The sequence below is a fragment of the Passer montanus genome, unplaced genomic scaffold (assembly GCF_014805655.1).
Source record: "Passer montanus isolate IOZ18808 unplaced genomic scaffold, ASM1480565v1 scaffold3, whole genome shotgun sequence".
NCBI classification, from domain to species: domain Eukaryota; kingdom Metazoa; phylum Chordata; class Aves; order Passeriformes; family Passeridae; genus Passer; species Passer montanus.
In genome coordinates, this window is record NW_024367707.1 from 10,353,083 (window position 1) to 10,374,591 (window position 21,509).

Consider the following 21,509-nt stretch of genomic DNA (forward strand, 5'->3'; position numbering starts at 1 on the left):
AGCAAGATTATTAACAGGGTCACCATGAAAAACATAAATTAAAAGTACAGGGAGATGATTATGTCTTTTGTGGAGGGCTCAGAGAATGAGGTCAGCTTAGCCTAGAAGAGACCAAGGAAGGCCAAGGTGGTGTGGATGTAATTCCCCTTCCACCACCTGCCACAGAGAAGATGATTTAGAAATGGCAATGTGTGATATAGGAGACAGGTTAACAGTTATTAAACATTCTTCTCAACAAGAAGTAAGATGCTGTGGGGTGGCGATTTTACAAGGAAGAAGTCTTCAGCTAAAGCAAGCAGGCTGAATCCCCAGGAAGTTAAATGCGTGATTTTCTATAGGTTGAAAAATATTTACAGGCAATTTAAGATTATTCAATTTAGAAGCTTTTGACTGAACAAGCCAAACAAGTTATTGACCTTCTGTCTTAATAATGAAGTTTATAAAATGTGTTAAAATGGCCTTGAACCAGAGTAATCAAGTTCAGACCCCTGGAAAAAGCAGAAAATACTGAACCCACTTACGGCCCTTTTTTTGAAACATAATATGGGGAAAAAATTTCCCTATAAATTGAGAAAATATAGAGGAAAGACAAGATTTTAAAAATGCCTTTCCTACAATTCAAGGACTAATTGCACAGCCTCCAATACAAGTAAATAGCTCTGCAAACCCTCAGCTTCTTGCCACACTAGCACAGGCAGGCTGCAGTATCAGAAACAGTACAGTAAAATATTGCAGCATTTTATTGTATGGCCCCACCACCACATATTATGGAGTTTCCAGCTATGATAGTGTGGTCAAGTTAAATACAGTCACGTCTTTGATGTGCAGCTTTACCCTGAATAACCTCTATGGAAAAAATTACAAAGCCACAGCAGAGCTCAAAAAACACAGGGCATCAGATCACAGGGGAGAGGGCCTTGGAGAGAAGGGAAAGGCAGGAGGGAACATTTGGGATAAATGGCAGAAAACTGAGGCACTCCTCTGACCAAACCACAGCCTTCAGCTGCTCCCCCCAGCCACCAGCCGTGCTCATGGGGTGAGCCCAGAGAGCAGAGCTGGCCAGGAGCACAGGGGCCACATGGACAGGAGCTGACCCCCAACCAACAGGGCTTCCCACCTTCCATCACAGCCACACTCCCTCTTCTCCTTTTCTCCTCCATTCTCTTCCTCTGAGGGGTAAACCACACCCCAACATGCCACTCCCTGCTCCTTCCCATGATGACTCTCCCTTTAGAAAACAATTTCTTTTGGTATAAAATATCGTGTGCTCCCCCTGCTCCCCCTTCAAGTTTTCTTGGAAAGTCTGAGCAAAATTAGTTTAGCTGCTCTGTTATGTCAGAAAAGAGGGGAAAAAAATCCCAGCTCTTTCCCTGCAAGCTCCAAATGGAATTTTTTCCAAAACTGGCTCTATATAAAAAATGTTAAACTCACATCTCTGTTTCCAGTGAGTCTTAAAGGTCCCTCCAATAAATTTACTTGTTAGTGCACATGTTGAGGCTGTGGAAAAAGCAGGAGGGAAGCATCACTACCTCTGGAATATTCATCTGCAGTTTTGAAACTGAGCTGAAACATCTCTATTAAAGGATGCTCCTCTGCTAACAGCCCAGAAGTTTGGGCAGATGAGCCTCATGAACTGTATCAACCCCACACCCCCTACTTTTTGAAGGAAACAAGATTTGATTAGGCAAAACACTGGAAACCTTCAACTTCTGGGTAAGAAACTACATTTCAGGAGACAGGACACCCTGGAAACCAGCCCTAACAGTATAGGGGCATGTATGGTTTCTATTCTTGGTTCCCTCAAGTCCTCTTCTTCACAAAAAAGAGGGGAATTTCCCTTCTGAACCCATGGTTTTTACTGCCACAGAGCTCTAATCCACATCTGAAGAGTCAGAGGTGCTACAGGGTTTTCCTCCTAATGTCAGACACAGCTGAGCTTTCCAGCAACAAATTTCCAGCGCTGCTCTTTGCCTCTTCATTCAGAAAATTTTAAGATTAAGGGGGAAAACCAGGTTTGGAACTCCAAAAAGAAAGTGAATGTGTTCACAGAGAGCAGAGTTGCACTGTCAGAAGGGAGGTGCCCTGGCACACAGTTACTCTTAAACAGCTCTTTCCTGAAATGGAATGTTCAGTGGCATTCAATGCATCTCTCACTGAAAACCTTTTTGAGCCTTCAGCTTGAAATAAAACTGATAAACCCACATTGGAAAAGCCATTAATCTGTTCTAGCATGTCACTTCTCATGATTTGAGCAGAGGCTGTGAGTCATTTTCACACAGGAGGGGGATGTTTTCCTGTTCACAGGGCACTGGCTTTCAGTGCTGCCTTTGATGCCAATGGGCTGAACAGCCACAGACAAGTTATTTCATCCCCCTGAGAGGAAGCTTCTGCAAGACGGGGAGACCCTTTCCTTGGGGTGATGCTTAAGAGCAAAATGTTAAAACTGCTTTAGGAACACCAGCCTAATGTAACCCTGACAGAGGGGTTTGGTGTCTCTTTTTTGACATCAATAATCATGTGTGAATTTTTAGTTCTGCCAGACTAGAGATGAAGAAAGCTGAAAAAAACCCTAATACCTGGTGTGTATGTATGCACACACAAAAAATGAATTAAGATGCTTTCTCTACAACCTCTCATTAAGAGGAAAAATTAACACACACACACCCTCACACTCCTGCTGGGTACCCTGAAAGCTGCAGCGTGGTGGCAAAAGGCTGAAAAAAACCCTAATACCTGGTGTGTATGTATGCACACACAAAAAATTAATTAAGATGCTTTCTCTACAACCTCTCACTAAGAGGAAAAATTAACACACACACACCTTCACGCTGGGTACCCTGAAAGCTGCAGCGTGTGGCAAAAGCAACCAGGAAAATGACTGGTTCCTCTGGGCACCACACCACTTCTGAGGGTTGAGCACCATGCTGAGCTAGGAGCTATTCAGGCCTAAGGAAGGCTGAAAATGACACAAATCAGCCTCCAAGACAAGCAAGATGCCTCTGGACTCTGGAGGAGCTTGGGGGTTGGGAGCATCCCCTTTTCCCCTGCTACAGCACCTGGCTACAGTCACAATCCTGCTCCCTTTGCCCTTCATGGTGAAGCAGTTCCCAGCCCCAGGAGGTTACAGCACTCCAGAAGAGCCTGCTCTGCTCAGGCACTTAAGAAGTTCTCTAACCCAGGGTCAACACTCCCCATCTCCTTCTCCTCTGCTCCCTGTTTAAGGCTACCAGCCACTGCCTTTGAAAAGGTACAACGTGTGAGAGAGGCCCCTGTGGGCACAGGGCTGAGCACTCTTGCAGCCATGTGCTGGAGGCCTGGAGTGGCACCCCAGTGCTGCCAGGGAGAGCCCCTTCCAGCTGGGGATCATCCCGAGATCCCCCTTTTTTAGGCTAAGCAACTCTTAGGGCACTTAAATCCTTAATTTCTGAGGGCCTTCAGCACACACACAAGACTGGTGCCCTGACTTCCTGCACAGATGTCTGACTCAAATTGAGAGACCAGGAGAACCCCTGCCTGGCACCCATTTCCATAGGGCACTTCCATATGATCCAGAGGAGGGGGGAACCCCTCACGCCTGTGGGAACCCAAGCGTGGCAGCCCTGCTGTGCTCCTGGCACGGGCAAAGAGCCAAGTCTCAGTGATCCTGGTGGGCAAGAGCACAGCTCGGCTCACAGCCAGTGCTGGAGAGAACTGAGCCAGCCTTGACTCCAGAGGGAACCAAGAAAAGAAACCCAGCATTGGCACTGACAGGATGCAATTTCCCCCCCGCCCCCATCACCTCATGCAGCAACAGGTTTGTATTTCTATCACTTTAGAGGCTCAGTCTTGAAAAAAAAAGCAGGAGAGGTTCTGTTGGAGAAAAATAAAATTGAAATTCGTTTTTCTTTTCAGTTTGGAACAACAATTGTTCTGTACTTCAATAATTCATTATCTACTTTTTCCCCCTGCCACACCTGATTTTCTGATCCTGACACAACTGCATACCCAATCACTGGAAACCAGAATTCAGCCCTCCCTAAGATTTACAATCTACTTCAGCATGGGAGATGCAAAATATCCCCCCTAAATGTATGGGAGAGCACACAGAGATTCTAGGCGTGCCAAATTTTCACATTTTTCCAATAGTGGGAACAAATTATTTGAACAAAGAACAGGATTTGGAAGAATAAAAAAAACTTCCTGTAGGCCAGGAGTAAAAAGTCACCTGACTCTCTGCCTGATGAAGCTGCAGCTTAGTCATCCTCTGTTCTCCGGCAAAGGCATGGAATTACTTATCCAATTGTTAAAAAAATATATAATTTTCTTTTCTGATTAGTATAAGCTCAAAATTAATTTAGTTTCTCACACTGTAATATTTGCATTAGAATAAATATTTTAAAAATTAAAAATTTTAAAACACTAAAATATATTTTAAAAGCTATACAGAAAAAAAGCCCCACAGGAGAATCAACATTTTTTTTCCTTTACAGATATATATTCACGTATTTGTACAGAGCACATAATTAAACATCCACACCAGGAAAAAAGACTCTGGACTTTGCTTCCACAAATATTAAGTCCAAAAGCACAATTTGCCTGGGATTTTTCAGCCTTTTGGTGATCGGCATTTTGCAAGGGAGCAAAAATCCGCTTGTCATCTCCTACGTTCCTTAGGAAAAGGATTTTTCCCATTTATATAGGACAAGGAGAAACTGACCTTTTACTACAGTAAATTATGCAGGAAACCTGTCGGACTAGGTGCTTTGAAACCACATCAGCAAAAATTAACAATAAAGGAAAAGCCTCTTTCCCCAAATACACCTCTTAACCCCTCGAGCAAGTTAATCCTCATTCCTTTATAAGCTTAGACACAACAGCAACTTCCTTTAAGCATCCAGGGGAAAAAAAAAAGGCAGGGGATTCAAGCAAACCACTATTGCTGCTCTCTCTGCACGACTGAATGGTGATGGCTGCTCACGTAAGTACAGAATTCCGCAGACACCCGAAGGAGCCATTGGAAAGTACAGGGAACAAAGGGCCTTCTTTAGCTACAAAGCTCCATCTGGCAGCATTTCTGCGGGAGATGCCAGCCGGGAGATCAGCACAGAGCCAGCAGGCAGCCTCTGCACCTGCAAACCCTCTGCTTGCAGGGAAAATGAGCCGCTTTATTCCCCAGCAGAAACTGCCCGGCCGAGCTGGGGCTCCACGACTGCAGCACAAGAGCAACTGGCAAATTAATTTTTTTTTTTCGAAGAATTATGTTGCTTACCTGCAATGCAACATCATTTAGCCCAATCCCACTGATTTTAATAGCATCCTTCCTTGGGCGGTATGGCTGCAGCAGCAGTGATGTCATGGGGAGGAAGCAGTAACAATCATGTGACCGCATCCTCCGTCTATAGGATCTCTGACCGGGGAGCCGCACCAGCCCGCAATCCTGCGGGATTACACCGCAAGCCTCTTTACCCTGCCCTGCCTCTTCCGTCACCATCGGAACACTGTTTTTTCCCTCCCTAACCTGAGCTAATCAGTCGTTCTGTGCATCTGTTATGCAACAGCACAACATTCAGGTTTCTCACGAGGTAAAAGCACTTGCTAAGTATGCTGTGTGCATGCCAGCAAGTATTCCTGGTGACTCTGCAGGCCAGGTTGCTGCTCTGTGAACTATCACAGCAGCTTGGAAATGAGACAAACTGCAATTTCACCATCCCTTCCATTTTTCTGGCACTGCATTTCAAGTTTATCCAAGTTGACTTCCCTCTATCTTCTGTCATATTCATGCTTTGCAAGCCTCCCTCAAAGGTTTCATCCTTGTTACCTTCATTTCTTCATCCATCCATCCATCCATCCATCCATCCATCCATCCATCCATCCATCCATCCACTTCTGCCTTTTCGTCAATGCAACTGTCACTGCTTCAAAGATCCTCTTCTATATGCCAGGCTACTTTTCCTTTCCAAAACATTTGCTTAAGCTTTCCCAAATATTGAAAACGTAGAACTTCCTAAAATACTTTTTTGAAAAGGCAATTAGCCTGACTTTCACATTTTGGTTAACTGTGTATAGCATCTCAACTGTAAATTGGGATTTTTGGTTTTGGGTGGTTTTTTTTTTGTTGTTGTTGTTTTTCAGGGTTTGTGTTTTTTGAGGGGCAAGGGGTGTGTTTAAGAATTTTATCATACTCAGCAATGCATTTGATTTCTACAAAAAGGTAAGAATTGCCAAAGTTCTGACTGCACACATTTTGTACAAGCCACCAGGGCTGTATTCTGCAAGGCAGAGGTTGTATCTGCTCTTTCTGAAGACCCTGTACATGTTTGTACATGTGCAGTGTGTTGTATTTCAGGACATTCCCCTTACTGCTCACCTTTCTGTATTTGAATATTGTGCAGACTGGTTTTACCCCTACAGGTATCCAGGCAGGGGCTTTGTATTTCCAAGCAGACACAACAGCTGAGTAGGAGGTCTTGCACAAGCACCCGGAAAATACCCACAGGTGACTGAAGGCACATAAGTGACTTCCTCTCACTTCAAAGTCAAAGGAATTCAGTTTTGGAAGACCTTTTCATCCCATGTGCTTGAGCAGTAATTTATGGATGTGACATGTATTCCTGATAGGAACTCCCTATGCAAAGCCACACACTGGATTTTATGAGAAATTTGAACACTTAGCTTGCTTCACTTGAAGTTCCCACACCTTTCTGGAGCAAGAATCATGCCTTTAGAGAAGAGGTTTGATTATGCTCTTCACACACAGCACTGCAGATCATTATCCTCTAACACTCATATATCAGTAACAGCCCCAGGCCTTCATAACTATGTCAGTGAAATGTGGAAAAGTGGTGCAAGTGCCAGCTTCCTGCCAGCATCTATTCTTTGTGTCCATTAAAATCAGTATTAATAGGTCAATTGAATTTGTGAAGGAAGCTGAACACTGAGCACTTGTTTATTTTCTTGATAATACAACTGCAATTTCCTTCAATCAGTTTATGAGAGGAAAATATGGAAAACAGGAAGTAGCATTTACTTGGTGAAACATCTACACCTGGCAACTTCCATGCCAAAGACACACACTTGAACACAAACACTCTGCCCTAGACACAGAATAGTAATTTTGTATGCCTAAAACGTGATTGTTAGGGTCTCAATCCTACATTTTTTCCTGGACAGACTTTCCTAAATTAATTTCCTGGTTTTATCTTGTCTATTACCAGTTGATCTCATTAGATCTCCTACTGCAAGTACATTTTTTAGTCAAACTGCAGACAAACTAAATGGACAAAATACCTGAATCTCCATTGAAAATACAATAGATATCTATGCTCAAATGTTAGAGATTTTCAAGAGATTTTCAGAAATTTTAAGGAACCAGAACCAGCTCCTAAGAAGCTCTGAAATCCAAGAATATAGAGATTTTCAAAGTGCAAGCAAATGATTTAACTCACATTTACAGATTCCAAAACCAAACCAACTTTACTCCTTGGTATTTTCTTCAATGCTATTGAGTCATCTCAGAGAAAAAAATATATTCTTCACATGTTGTTTTAGACAAGGCTGTTCTTGCTTTTGTTAGCCTGCAGTCTCTCAAGTCTCTCTGCAAATGCTTCTTCCTCTCAAAGATGTACAACTCTACAGTCATAAAGGAGGTTGAGGTCAAAACAAGCTGTGATGGGCCCTCTTCTCCAAAAACCAAAAGACAGAGTTCATTTAACTAATTTTAAAAAATTATTATTTTTATACTGCACTTACCTTTAAGTCCTGCAAAGTGCTTAAAAGAACTACAGCAAGAAATACAAATAAGATTTCATTGTTACAGGAGAAAACCCAACCCCACGTACCCATTATGGCTTCTGCTGTTGCTCCTGACGGCAGCGAGACAGGGACGGTTGCTGTTCCAAATGCCTATTTCTAGCAGACTGTTTAAAAATAACCTAAACTCTGTCATACCCTTGATGCCTTGCAAATACTGGAGAGACAGGAGTCACATGCCCTTGCTATGATTTTGCCTGCGCTCCTGCAGCTTGCAGGGTTGCAGAGGGAAACTGAGAAATGGCCGTTGTGTAATTATGCAGATTTAATGTTTCCTTTGTGAAAGCAGCAGTAAACGCCAGCCTAAAAAAGCCAACCAGTATTCTTCTGAGTCCTATCCACCTTGGAATTAGTCACAAGTAAGGTATTACAGAACTAATGATGTCAACTTGTTTTCCACACTAATTTAGAAAGTGCAAATGTTTGTTACGAAAAAAAGGCAGTTCAATATGTTTCAAGTGGAGCTACCCAAGAATTCTGGGAATATTCAACTATGAACTTCTCATAGAGCTGTCAACTTATCATGACTGATAAGCACATGGAAGAACTTATCTGCCATTCCTTACACTCTGCATCTCTTTCAGTTCTTAAGTATAAACCCTCTAGATCTTCAGTTTCCCAGATTTTCTCTCTTACCTTTATTTGAAAACTCATTACATTAACCTAAATTACAGTGTTATTCAAAATACTATTTCTTTTCCTTAAATCATCAGGAATGTGTCAGATATAAGATTCAAGAAATATCCTGGACATACAAGAAAACCCTTTTTCTGTTTATGGCAAATTATTTTATTTTTATAGAAGAAATACTTTCAAATAATACAAAAATGACACAATCATACAGAACTGTGACAAAAACAAGAGAGATGAATACTGAATATGATAACTCATTGCCACATCAAGACAGAACTCATTATAGCAGTCAGAATCACAGACCCACAAGATACACCAACGACATCTCACAGCGGTCACAATTTAAAAACCCCCTGACAGAGACACCACCAGACACCGCCCCTTGGTTATAGTCACAGAACAATTTAGGGTGGAAACAAGTTCCCCACCCCAATCCCTGCTCAAAGCAGGTCTAATGTGACCAGGATGCTCTGGGCTATATCCAGTTCAGTCCTCATCCATACTATGCACAGAGTGCTCCACCTCTCTGCACAACCCCTTCCAGTACCTGACCAGCCTCACAGGAACATGGTGTTGTCTGTTCTTAATACACAGCAAGCACTTCTGGTATCACTGCATGCTAACTTTGGATAAACACTACTGTGTGACAGCCTCCCCTGGAAATGAGAAACAAAATTCTGACTAACTGGTCTTTTAAAGTAATGAGCACTGAAAAGCTTGCTGGCCTAGACTTTTACCCAAACACTACAAATTTCTCACATGATTTGGCTTTTATCTGTATAGTTTCTGAAAAGGTCTAGTTGTGCCCAAGGAGCCCAATGTACACCCACCAAAACTTACAGGCAAAACAGGCTTCAGGATGAATAGCACAATAAATGCTAAATATACTTCAATTTCATATAAATTGCTATATGATCACAACACTTGATGCCTGTAATGACTATAGGCCATATTAGGAAACAGGAAATACTACCTTAAATGTTTGTGTTTATTAACATTTATGCCTACAATCTTTTTTCCCTATTACTGTTTGCCTCAGCGTGGATAAGTAAAAGTAATTCAATTTCTCTTCCAGGTTTTCTTGATCTTTGACAAGGTAAGAGTCTAAATTCTTGAAACTGACAAAGAAAACTTACAGAATATTTGAAAATATTCTGATAGGTCTGTTTGTTTTTTGGCCCTTGTTCTGATTTCCTGACATAGAAAAATCTAGAACCAATTTGATCTTTAATTAAGAGACAATATGAGCTCCCTTTGGGGTTATTCCAGTAATTTGGAAAGTCTTGTGTTGGGCACCTCTCTTTGCAGGTAATGTATAATTAGGAAAATATGAGAAACTCTATTATAGTAGCTTAGTAAAGAAGTATTTTTACATATTTGCAGGATGCAAGGACACAAAACTGGCATTCTCGGGAATTTAGGGTGACAGTCTTTCATTAAAATGGATGGTTACAAATAAAATTATTTCTTACCAGATTTTAGCTGGTCCAACTAGCAATCAAGTGAGCTGTACCTTCCAGAATTATACACCTTCCTCCTGGAAAGTGTCACTGCTCAACAGAACTTGCTTGCAGTAACCACAAAGAACATCCTTTAGGATGAACATGTGTTTAAACAGCCTTACTTAAAGCAGCTGCTTTCTGAAACCAGAACATATGTGCTTTCCTGAATCAGATGAGAATCTGTAGAACTGTAGAAATTACTGTAATAGTCCATTAGCAGGCTTTCCACACAGCTAGCTCAAACTGCTCCTTAAATTCCCTTTTCATTAAACAGCAAAACAAAGACCTGTCACCCTTTTCCTTCCCCCGTTTAAACTGAGGATCTAGTTAAGAATATAAAGATACTTTAAGACACAACAGAAATGAAAACAATCTATTAGTGCACAGTAAGAACATGCAAATGAATTCTGCAACGTTTAGCATCACTTCTAATTAGTGTTAAACACATTGCAGGTGATAATATTTTGCTATAACACAGACAGTGCTAAAGAATACAATGTACATAATAAGCTACAGATAATAAAGCTGAAAAAGTGACAATTTTAGAACATAGTATTTTCATTTCAGGTATCAGAAACAAAACCAGCTCAATGGTTCCATTCTACTGTATGACAAATACTGAGGAACAAAATTTCAGTCTTAAAATACATCTTAAAGTAGGTATTTTCCTTCAAGGAAAAAAGGCACTATAAATAAATTACACTACAGTGAATTTGCCTGAACTCACTTTGTTTCTGTCTTCCAGCCTTTAAGTCAAATAAAACAGCATAAAAACTGTACACGCTCTTAACAGGATAGTCGATCTTTTATAAAATAAGTTGTCTTCAGAGATGTCAGTTTCACAACAAGGAAAAACCAAGCCTTGTTGCAGTCGCTATTATAAAATATATATGTATATATATTTATATATATGTTTTTGTTTATGTTTACTTTTTTTAACCTTTTTTATTTTTTACAAAACGTGTATATTAGCTTTTGCACAATTTTTTTTTAAAGAAACTTGTCTAATCTAAGAACTTCATTAAAATAAAAGCGATAAATACTTCATGTTTACAATGCAACTTGTCATACATCATCAGCTGGCAGAGGAGGTATGTTAATCCTTGGTCTTGTAAAAAAAGCTATCTTCTCTCTGTGATCAAAACAAGAGAAAAAAGAAGTAAATAAAATTATGCCTACATTCCCCCTTCTCCCCACAGGAACATGGTTTCTTTACTCTGGTTAATGGTTAGTATTTGTTATTTATGCACTGAACTGGCCTTTTATTTGAGCACAGCAAACTTCCAAAAACTACTAAACCTCACTATATACTTCTGGCAACATTCCATTGAAGACAATTACTATTTTTGAAAACCTGGATGGAAGCTTTATACAACTCACTGAACTTCAGTCATAGTTAATTTTAAAAAGGTTTCACGGGACAAGTTCTGCAATGCAAAGTTCACCCTTGTATGTTTTGCAAATAACATCTACAAAAAAGAAGGGGAAAAATATGGCAACTCTGGAGAAAGAGTCCAAAGAAAAGGCTTATTGAAAGAAAATTCCAGTATTACTGAGTCCTTTTTAGGGAGAGTGTGTATAACAATTTATATGTATTACATTAAACAGATTATTTATGTCCACAGTCTTGTATTAAAGAACTGGACTTTACTACAACTAGGCTAAGTTGGAAGAATCACCTAAGTTATGTTTATATTTGAAGCTTTTTTTTTTTAATCCCATGTATACTAGAATTGTAACACTGCAATTTTACCTTAGCTTTGGCTCTTTTGCAGAACAAAGCATTCAGAAAGAACTCGTGTGAACTCATGTCCAAATCCAGATACAGTTTAAAATAATGGTTAATTACTTCTGATTAAAATCAAAAGAGACACAACTCGTGTGAACTCATGTCCAAATCCAGATACAGTTTAAAATACTGGTTAATTACTTCTGATTAAAATTTAAGCTAAATGTTTCAGAAAGCTTTAACCAGACTAATGAACTGTTGCTATGCTATTTCAGTATGCATTACCACTCACCTAAAAGTCTGCACCTGAATAGGTTCTTTCTGATTTTGCCCACGCAACTGGTATATTTCTTTTGATGCTTTCTTTAGCATCTTTTCAGCTGCTTGCTCTTGGTGATGCTCAAATTTGGTCTGTCTGGTCTGAAAACAAGAACATAATGCTTAAAAAGGCCATGTGAATAAATAAAACACAAATATTCACAGTAAAATAATGGATTTTTTTCCCTACCCACCACAATGAAACCACACTAGTACACTTTCTGAAACAGATGATCATCTAAGAACTATAAATGCAAAAGACTGAGTTGTTTCATTGATTAATGCTCTTCAGAAAGACATGTAATAAATTAAGTAAATTTACTGCACACAGATCTGTCAAACAAGATCTTAACATAAATTTGGGTTCAGCTTTTGCCTCAATCCAATGTCAATTTTATTTGTTGAGAAGTTTTGCCACTTTTTCCACAACTTCTTTCTCCAAAAACAGGAAAAAAAATTACATACTTAGGGAACATTCCAAATACTTGTAAAAGAATAAATATCAAATCAGCAAAATTTCTTTATAATACCAGAAGGAAATTATTAAAGTTCCAATAACAAATACCTAAACAAAAATAAATGAGCAACAAATAAACAAATAATTTTTATTGTGCTAACTTCACGAATGTAAAAGAAACAATCACTGTTTGAGATTCTGTACAAACAGCTCTTTAGACATCTTATCAAAATGAAGACATTTTGAAACAAGAAGTTTCTGAGCAAACTGAGTACATATGTCATATTACCATACCTGCCTTTCTGCTTCCTTCAACAAGTTTCGGAATCTCTCATCCCGAAGGACCCAGTGGGGTAAATCTGTCTGCCCTCGGAGCTGGGCATCTTCCAGACGCTGTCTCAACTCTCTCAGAACACATATCTCCTCATTCAGCTGTCTCTGTCGAGTTCTGGATGCCTGGAGATCCAGCTCCAGGTCTAAGGATGTCCTTGCCATAAGTTCAGCCAAAGATGATCTGCAGGACTGTTGAGTTATTAGGATTCAAATAAGATGCACAATATATTATTCTCAACATAGTTTACTGGTCTGTCTTTAGCTCTATAAACCATACAATTGCTGTACTTCACACACCAAGTCTTTTCCACATGAACTTTTGGAGATTATTTACATCCCCTAGAAAACACTCGATAATGTAAGGTGAAGAAAACCCCTACAGCTAAATTTTTCAATTAATACTTTCTACTACTTCCTTTTACAGTTTCCTTTTGACTTACAAATATTTACCTAATGAAGTTTATGGACTAAAATTCCATGTTATGATGATAATAAAAGAGATGCAATAAGAAAAACTCAATGACATCATGACATCAGAGAATTAGTGTACTGAGCAAGACTCTGCTTAAAGGGCTTCATTCAATATTGGTTTTAAGATACATTCAGAATCAAAATGGGAGGCATGGCTGTTTACCTGCCTACACCAGCAAGGCATTAACTTCTGCTGATCAGACTACATTTTATGTCATTTATATACACAATATTAATGCCTCATCTGCCCTTCTCTGCCCACTTGTTTGACAGCATGAGAGTGGCATGAGGGCAAAAAGAGAGCTTAACCTATTTGTTCCTGAATACTTGGGTCTCACATACTGTTATTTGTTAGGCTGTATGGGAGGGGAGATGCATGTCGTAGTGTCACATTCACACACACATCTCTGAACCTGCACCCTGCATCATAAACTAAATTCGAAAGATTTTGAAAGAAACTTTACATCTAAATCAATATAAATTCAGTCCCCATTAAACTAAGTTTTGCCTGCCTTGCTTTTTTCCCTTCTTTAAAATTGATCACAACTTTATTTATCTTTTTTATGTCTACCTTTTAGCTTAGAAAGTCCAAAACAAACCCAAAACATGCACCCTGCCCCAACTACATTAAAGAATTTTTGTCCATTTTCTAAAAGGCTTGGCATGTACCTGTAGATATCTAAAGCTCCCAAGTATAAAAGTACCATTGTTCTAGCAATTTAATAAAAGCTGAAGGTCATTTTCCTGGGCATACCTGCTTATACCGTAGAGTCCGCCTCTCCAAGGTATTCCGGACAAAAGGGGACTTCCTTGGCAGGGTGGAACTGTCACTGTCACTGCGATACAGCTGATTAGAAAAGACATTGAAAATAAAGGTTGCTTGCAAGATCATCTTCATTAAGATATTTGGGTTGTTGATTGGTTTTTTTGTGTTTTTTTGCCTTTGAGATTTCTGTTTTAAAATACACTGAAACTATCTTGTTTTAAGCAAGCATTTTTTTTCAGTTATTTATAAACATTTTTATATAATAATGCTTATATATATGGTAGTTACAATAATTCAAGAAAACTTACAAACCACCAATGTTTTACAAGTAAGTTTCCCCAACCATTCTACTAAATAACCAAGACAATCTAACCTAAAAAAAAGAGGGAGGGAGGACTCAAAAGCAATAATATTTCATCTGAAACATGTACTGTCGTGGGTACAAACAGTCTCCCACTTTCTCCCCGCATCTGATTTTAAGTAAGTGCAGGTTCAGTGAGCACAGAATTTAAAAATAATTTCCTGAATTTTCAAACTCAAGCTCTCAGAAGCTTATGAAAGAGTACAATCAAAGTTATGATAATATTGCAAAGCCAATACCCATGTATTGATCTGCAATACCATAAGCCAGCTTCTTATAAGTCTTCTGCCACTGAACGCAGCAAACAATAAATGTGACCTTGAAAACTGCTGTGCTGGTCCTCAATTACTTGCATCAGCGCACCCAGGAATCCTATGTCCCACAGTGACTGATATTCATGACAGCAATTGAAGTCATATGAATATTTATACAATGAACCTAAGATTAAGCATTCAGTGCCCTTTTTTAAACTTTTATGTATGTGAAAATTAAACACAGCTTCTAAGCTAACTGCTTATACACCTCATTAGATAGCATTGTAAAATCAACCACCCACACCTAACATCTAAGGTTGCCATGGAAAAAAGCTTAATACCTAATTTATCATATATTCTTAAATTTCAAATTAAATCCATCCAGGTAAAAACTCTTAAAAAGAGTCAGGGAAGCTCTTCCCCACTGCTTTGTTGAAGTTCAATTAAAGATAATTCATTAGTATTAAAAAGTAAGACATGTTTCTTATAAATGCAATGAAATCTTATAGTGGAATTATAAAAAATGTATCATATACTTGTGTGTGGAGACCCCTCCCCCTCCTCCTTTTCAGGCTTTACTCACTCTGCAAACGTATTGACTTCGTGCTCCAGGCGAAAAGGTCTGGGAGCGAACAATTGTGCTACTGCGAACAAAAGCAGAACCCCGTGGCCTGCGGCTGCTTCTCTCTTTTGGAAGAATAGCAACTTCTTCAGGAAACAGATCCTCAGTGTTAGTTTCCTTATCCACCTAAAATTTCACAAAAGACATTTTTTTATTTCTTCCTTATTTTCTCAATCCCAGCAAAGACAATCAGACATTTCAACAATATCAAAAGTAAACAACTTGCCCTGCTAGCTAGATTCAAATTTTAATGAGCACTGAGAGGATGTATCACCTCACTTTTGTAAAAGTTTTAAAACTGAGTCATTCAAAATTGTGAGATTACCTTTCAGAAGCCTTTGCTGGAGCAGTAACAATTATGAGATGCAGTTATATCACAGCTGCAGAGCACAAGGACTGCATTCAGGACTGGCAATTGGGCATTACCCAAACTACCATCTGATCTCCAGCCTCAACAGAAGAAAACTGAGTGACCTTTCAGTAAACACAGTGACTCTGAAGCAACCACCTTAAAACTAGAGGAACTTAAATGAAGGCAAGGAAGGAAAAAGGGACTGAAAGACTGTTCACACAATTGTACAAGAATACCAAAATATTCAGAAAGACAGAAAACATAGGCTACTCTAGCAAAGCTTTCAAACTTTCAGAAAACTCACTCCCCCATAAGGGGAGTATGATCTTCCCTAAAGGAAACACAAACAGCTTATGTTCCTATACTTCAATGGAAGTCTCCTGATTTCAGCTTATGAAGGATTATTTCCAGCATCTCATGTCTTGACTACAAAAGATTTTAAATACATCAGTTTCAGCACAATTATTTCATATTATTGTAAAACTGAATAAGTAATGCAAGTCCTAAGATTTCTTTCTTTACAATTCTTTTAAAAATTCTTATAGAAGTAAGAACAATGGAATTTGATCATGATCTTTTCTGTTAAAAATTCAGATAAATGCAGAAACTTATACACGTGCCTATTTATAGATTACATAAAGGCCACAGTAAAAAGAGTTAGCCTTTTGATATAAGAATCAAATTCTGATGAGAAGTAAATAGTAAGAAAACAAAAAACCCCAGCCTTAAAGAGTGAACTTCTACCAACTCAATAGCCACACAGCTGTCACAAAGTCAGTGCTCATACAGAGTTGCCAATGTCATTGCTGACTCTCTTCTCTCCTGCCCAACTCAGACTCCATCTCCAGGCACAGCAGTAGCTCACTGTGCCTGGCAGGGTGGCAGTTTCCATGCTGCAGTGTCTGCTCTCATTACCTTGAGTGGTGGAGGCTGCATTTTTCCAGAACTGTACTGGCCTGCTGGAGCTGCAAACATGTGTCCAGCTAATGGATCCCCGCAGAATGGCTCTGGGTAAGGAGGACTGGTCTGGGTACAATTACTGCATCCACTGTCAACAGATTCTGCTTGCCAACTCCTAAAGTCAGAACATCACAATAATTTTGCAGGTGTTAAAAAAGCCCATGCAATTATGCAATCCATTTACATATTACATTATCTAAGCCAGTTTATAATTTTAGAGTATTATTTTTCCAATAAAAATACAGTATTTTCAACAGGAGAACATAGCACACTTGCATTTCTGCAAATGCAAATAAGGAAATACATTTAATGGAAAAATATTCACCTTCCCTAATTTTCTTAAGGCATATGTTCTGGTCTTTATAACAATACTAAGAAAGCAATAACAAAAAAGAACAAGAAAAGTCAAGTAACAAACCAGGAGTATCATTAGGAATGAAAGTGCAACCCTAGCCCTAACAATGTCTCGTGTCACCACTAAATTTTATTTAGTTTTCTTAATACAGGGCTGTTACAAACTCATTACAGTTGCCTCCCTAGCAAAGTTTATCTTTGATATAATATTTTCCCACTTCCCGAATTCCCTAAATTCAACCAGCTATTCAAATAAGGTATCCTCCTGTTCGTGGATCATGACATAACAGAATTTTAAACTTGTAGCACTAACAGGGAGCAAATCTCAGAATTTTTCCTGCTTTATTTCAGACTATACCCACAGTGTACATATTTTTGAGGAAGTATTAGTTTTTATCTGTTTGATGAGGTATTTAAACCATTTTTACCTTTCTGATATGGCTTCTGCCTGATCTTCCTTTCTTTCCATCTCCAAGATTTCTTCCTCTGTGTATTCCAATTTCACTCTCTCTTCTGCCAGCTCTCTCTCAACTGCTTCCAGCTGGGCAGTGGTCCTAGCTAACAGGGCTGTCACTGCATCCTGAAACATAGATTAGACTTTCTGTTTGAACAAACCAATGTATTTAATGTTTATTATTCAAACAAAAAATAAAAACAAAGCCATCATATGTTCCTTAAAAAACAAAACAAAAAACCAAACCACAACCAAAACAATCTGTCTTGAATCTTAACGATCAAAAGTATGTGGTGCTCAACTTGTCACAGAAACTGAGCAGACTTTATTTGACTGTGGAACATCATCCAAAAAGTTAGGTCAGAAGAGACCTCTGAGGTCACCTAGTCTGATGTGCTGCCCAAAGCAAGCAAGGCATCATAGCCAAGTCAGGCTGTCCAGAGCCCAGTGAAGGGCTGAAAACATCTTCAAGGATGAATATTGCACCTTTCTTGACAACCTCTTCCAGTGCAGTGGCAGACATTTTTCATGTGTTTTAGCTGGACTGGAAACATGCATACAGGGTACTATTTCAAGCACCTGTCCAGACATGATCTGCTTTTCAATTAGTCTTCTAAAATCTAGCTCTTGCTTCAAGAGTTAAATTATTACTTCCTGTGATAACTCAAAAACCTGCACCCAAGGTAAGATCACAATCATGCTGCTGATCAAACAAAGTAAACAAATCACTTTTTTAGAGCCATACTGTTTTAACTGTAGTTACATTTCCAGAAGACTGAGGAATACTGTCTTCGCATTGGTTTTTGGTCTTTGCTCTCTGGGGCTCTGAACCCGTGAAGATCTGAACAGGGTACCAGTGAAGCTGCATCTCACCAGAACTCTCTGCATCAGTCAGATTTATCTGAGCAATGCCCTATGAAAAAAAAAAAAAAGCATTGACCACATTAAGATACATATACTCTGCAGGATAGACACCTTCTCACTTGAAGAGTATTTTACTCACAGTGTAAAACTCCCACTTCACCAAATACTACTGTCACTTAAAAAAGACAGCTTTGTTCTGTTCTGTTATGATGTTTAAGATTCTGAATTTATTGCCTCTTCTATACTACTAGGAAGAATTGGAGTAGATAGTAATTTTTTTTCAAGTTGAAAAATAAAATTTGTATGACTGACAAATATAACTGACATCTGTTAGCTATTAATATTTTATTTTCAAAACCTTCCCAACTACGTACCTGATTTCTATATTTGCTTAAATTAATATAACTTTAATAATGTTACTTTAATTTCAGGGGCTTTTGAGATAACTGTATTCTGATACCCTTCCATTCTCTGGCCCTCAGAGGTATTTTTCAAATGGAAATAAAAACGTTGTGTAAACAATTTTTTTTCCCCTGCCTATTTATGTTAAAAGGTAGTCAAATGGGCTATAAAGCCATTTTTCTACTTTCCAGGCCATCCTTGCATTTCCCAGATTCAGGTAAAAATAGTTTTAATGGAGGCTTCTCACTAAAAGTACTTCAAACTTTGAAGTAGCCTACTTCATTAGAGAGAGTTCATGTATGAAATTTCTCAGTGGTGTTCACCAAATTGAAAATCAGCTGCGAACAAATCCATGCTGCCTACTTTATTTATTTGGTTTTTTCAATCAGTTCACTAGCTGGACCTACCAATTATATTAGTCAGCCTTTAGGTACTGCTTTTTGTTTCCCTGGCTATCTCTGCAGCAATAGCATAAGCTGTTTCCATGCTTATGAGCCACATGCTAAAAATGTCTTCTTTTGTATCACTGGAAAAGTCCTGTAAAAATGGCTTTCATATCTCATAAATCAAGTAACTGTATACAATGATTCTAACAACAAAGGCAGTAGGAAATGTAGACAGAATGTACATTCAACTTTAAGCAGGTAGAGAAACAGTTAAGTAGAAAACAATAATTAAAAAAATAAATCATTGCATTGTTTTTCCAAGACAAATGTTCCCTGGGGCTCTGTTTAAACAGGTGCACAGAGGACAATAGCATAACAAAATAATGCGACATGGGGATACTGCATGTTACTGAGAAAGTCACTTCATGTCAATATAGGCTACAGAGATGCCTCTTCCTGTTTCTGTATGTGTAACACAGATGTCTTGTAATTATCTACTTGCTCTGATGCAGTGGAAGATGTAAATGTGTATCAAACACTCACACTTTTTCATCAGAGTTGGAAAATGTTTAAGACACACTGAGTTTAGTTTAGAAGGTAGAGAGTAATACTGTTTTCCTGCCAGCAGTATTGGAAGAAGCATGGGCTAACTCTTAAGACACCTGACACTGCCCTATGCACTGCATTTGTTAGGCAGCTAAGCAAGTCTGCCAAAGAAGCTGCCTCTACAAATGGAGTCAGTAATTCCTGGGTGATTGAATGCTGGTGAGTAGAAAATCACCATCAAACTCAATTAAGAATTATCAGTACTGAAAGGACTAATTAATATTGCATGTCTACCTCAAGATTTGGAGCTTACTCAAAAGGATGAAGAAACCAAGGTGGGTCTGCTAGAGGTGTACCACATGCCTGTTCTGATGAATTTGTTAACAACCTGGATGGCAGAACAGTAGAAGTATTTATGAATAGCTCTGTGATGTCTGACAGACAATGTCTCTTTATTAGAAAACAATCAGGATTTTAAAATCATGCTAAAAATGGGAGATATGTTCCAAAATTATAACAAAAATGCAAAAAAAAGTCATACTCAAGAAGAAATCACAGAAATTAAGACACAGGGAATAACTGGTCAGGGCTGTAAAAGATGAGAAACTGGGAGTGAAGCAGCAATGCCAGGTGATTGCAAGAAAAGCACTCATACTTCTTTTATGTTTTAACATGAACTATATATGCTAATCATGGAAAATAACAATTCTCTTATGTCAGCACTGACAAGGCCACCAGGGAAGAAATAAACCAACTTAAGACAGAAAAAGATCTTTCAGCCATGGAAGACATAAAAGTAAAAGGTTGAGGAAATGGGAAGACCACCCCCACAAGTGTAGTATATTTATTTATTTATAACAGAACTATTTTCCAGATTTTTTTTTCCTGTTAGGTACAAGGATATACATAAATTAGGATAAACTCCAGTCTGGCTTTTGCACTTAGGAAAATATTACACTGGCATAACCTAATTGAAAAGCAGTCATTAAGAATTTGAGACATATACGCATTATTAAATAGATGAGAAAAACTGTAATCCCAGCGGAAGGCATCTTGAAAGACAGAGGCCTTGTTGACAGGCACCATAACAGCAGTTCCAAAGAGAAGTAGCAAATGATGTCTCAATGTGAGAAAATGCTCCTTCTCAAATTACAGCTGAAGAAAACAATTATCATGATGTTCAAATACTTCAATGCACTTATCTGAAGAAACTGGCATTGTTTCTCTATTTTTGAGCAGTATTGTTAAATTGCCTTAAACTTTATTACCAATTACTGTTGAGAGACACTTCTGACATAACCAGCTGAAGACCATGAAAGAGAAAAAATCCCTACCAAGATAACCTGAAGGCCTATTTTTTTTTTGTCAAGTCAATAACAGCAGTTAGAATAAAAGCACCCTAAACATAAAATCATTTGTTTCAATAGCAAGATACCTTACACTTCAACAGCAATTTAGCTTCCCAGAGGAACAGGATATACCAGTATAAAGCATTTTACACCAATATATCCAGCCTGTTCTTGAGATGATTTCTCTTTAATTATATTGTAGACAAAACTTTCTAGTGCAGACAAGACCTGGGGTCCATTTCTATCAACATTAAGACCCCTGTTTATATGAGATGCTACTTAGATTTAAAGGTGGATTAACAAACACACATTCTTGACCAGATTTGCTCAAATAAACACCTCTTATCCACAGCCCAGCATGACAGTGAGATGCCTATACCTCTTAACTACTTTGATAGGCTTAAAAGTTTTTTTCTCACTAACTCATTCAAACCCCATACTGCAAGGACAGCCCACTCACTTCAAAATACATATGGCATCAGCCCCAAGGCAGATTTAGTTATGCATATTTGTATTTCACAACAGCTAAGTGAAGCTAACATTTAACACACTGGAAGTTAGCACATGATATCTCAATCAGTTTAAAGTAAAGTCTGAAGTAACAGAAC

The 21,509-nt window shown here is 38.6% G+C and overlaps 2 protein-coding genes across 5 annotated transcripts in view; both read right to left on the reverse strand.

The window, feature by feature from the left end:
* The window catches only part of CLCN4 (chloride voltage-gated channel 4), a 45,222-nt gene extending 37,330 nt beyond the window's left edge, over positions 1-7,892 (reverse strand). The window contains exon 1 of one of the 2 annotated variants that reach the window (XM_039714351.1): positions 7,818-7,892. In XM_039714351.1, coding sequence (XP_039570285.1) covers positions 7,818-7,821 — 4 coding nt within the window. In that variant the 5' untranslated portion in view covers positions 7,822-7,892. Of the gene's footprint in view, positions 1-5,248; positions 5,357-7,817 lie in introns of those variants that run through there. The other variant, XM_039714352.1, reaches the window with a different exon arrangement.
* Positions 7,893-8,560: 668 nt separating this feature from the next.
* The window catches only part of WWC3 (WWC family member 3), a 99,532-nt gene continuing 86,583 nt past the window's right edge, over positions 8,561-21,509 (reverse strand). For 2 of the 3 annotated variants that reach the window (XM_039714284.1, XM_039714282.1), the window contains exons 16-23: positions 18,100-18,267; positions 17,329-17,480; positions 16,502-16,661; positions 15,196-15,360; positions 13,986-14,078; positions 12,722-12,949; positions 11,945-12,072; positions 8,561-11,055 (exon numbers count right to left, since the gene is read on the reverse strand). In XM_039714284.1, the coding sequence (XP_039570218.1) occupies positions 10,989-11,055; positions 11,945-12,072; positions 12,722-12,949; positions 13,986-14,078; positions 15,196-15,360; positions 16,502-16,661; positions 17,329-17,480; positions 18,100-18,267 (1,161 nt within the window). In that variant the 3' untranslated portion in view covers positions 8,561-10,988. The remainder of the gene's footprint in view (positions 11,056-11,944; positions 12,073-12,721; positions 12,950-13,985; positions 14,079-15,195; positions 15,361-16,501; positions 16,662-17,328; positions 17,481-18,099; positions 18,268-21,509) is intronic. The other variant, XM_039714283.1, reaches the window with a different exon arrangement.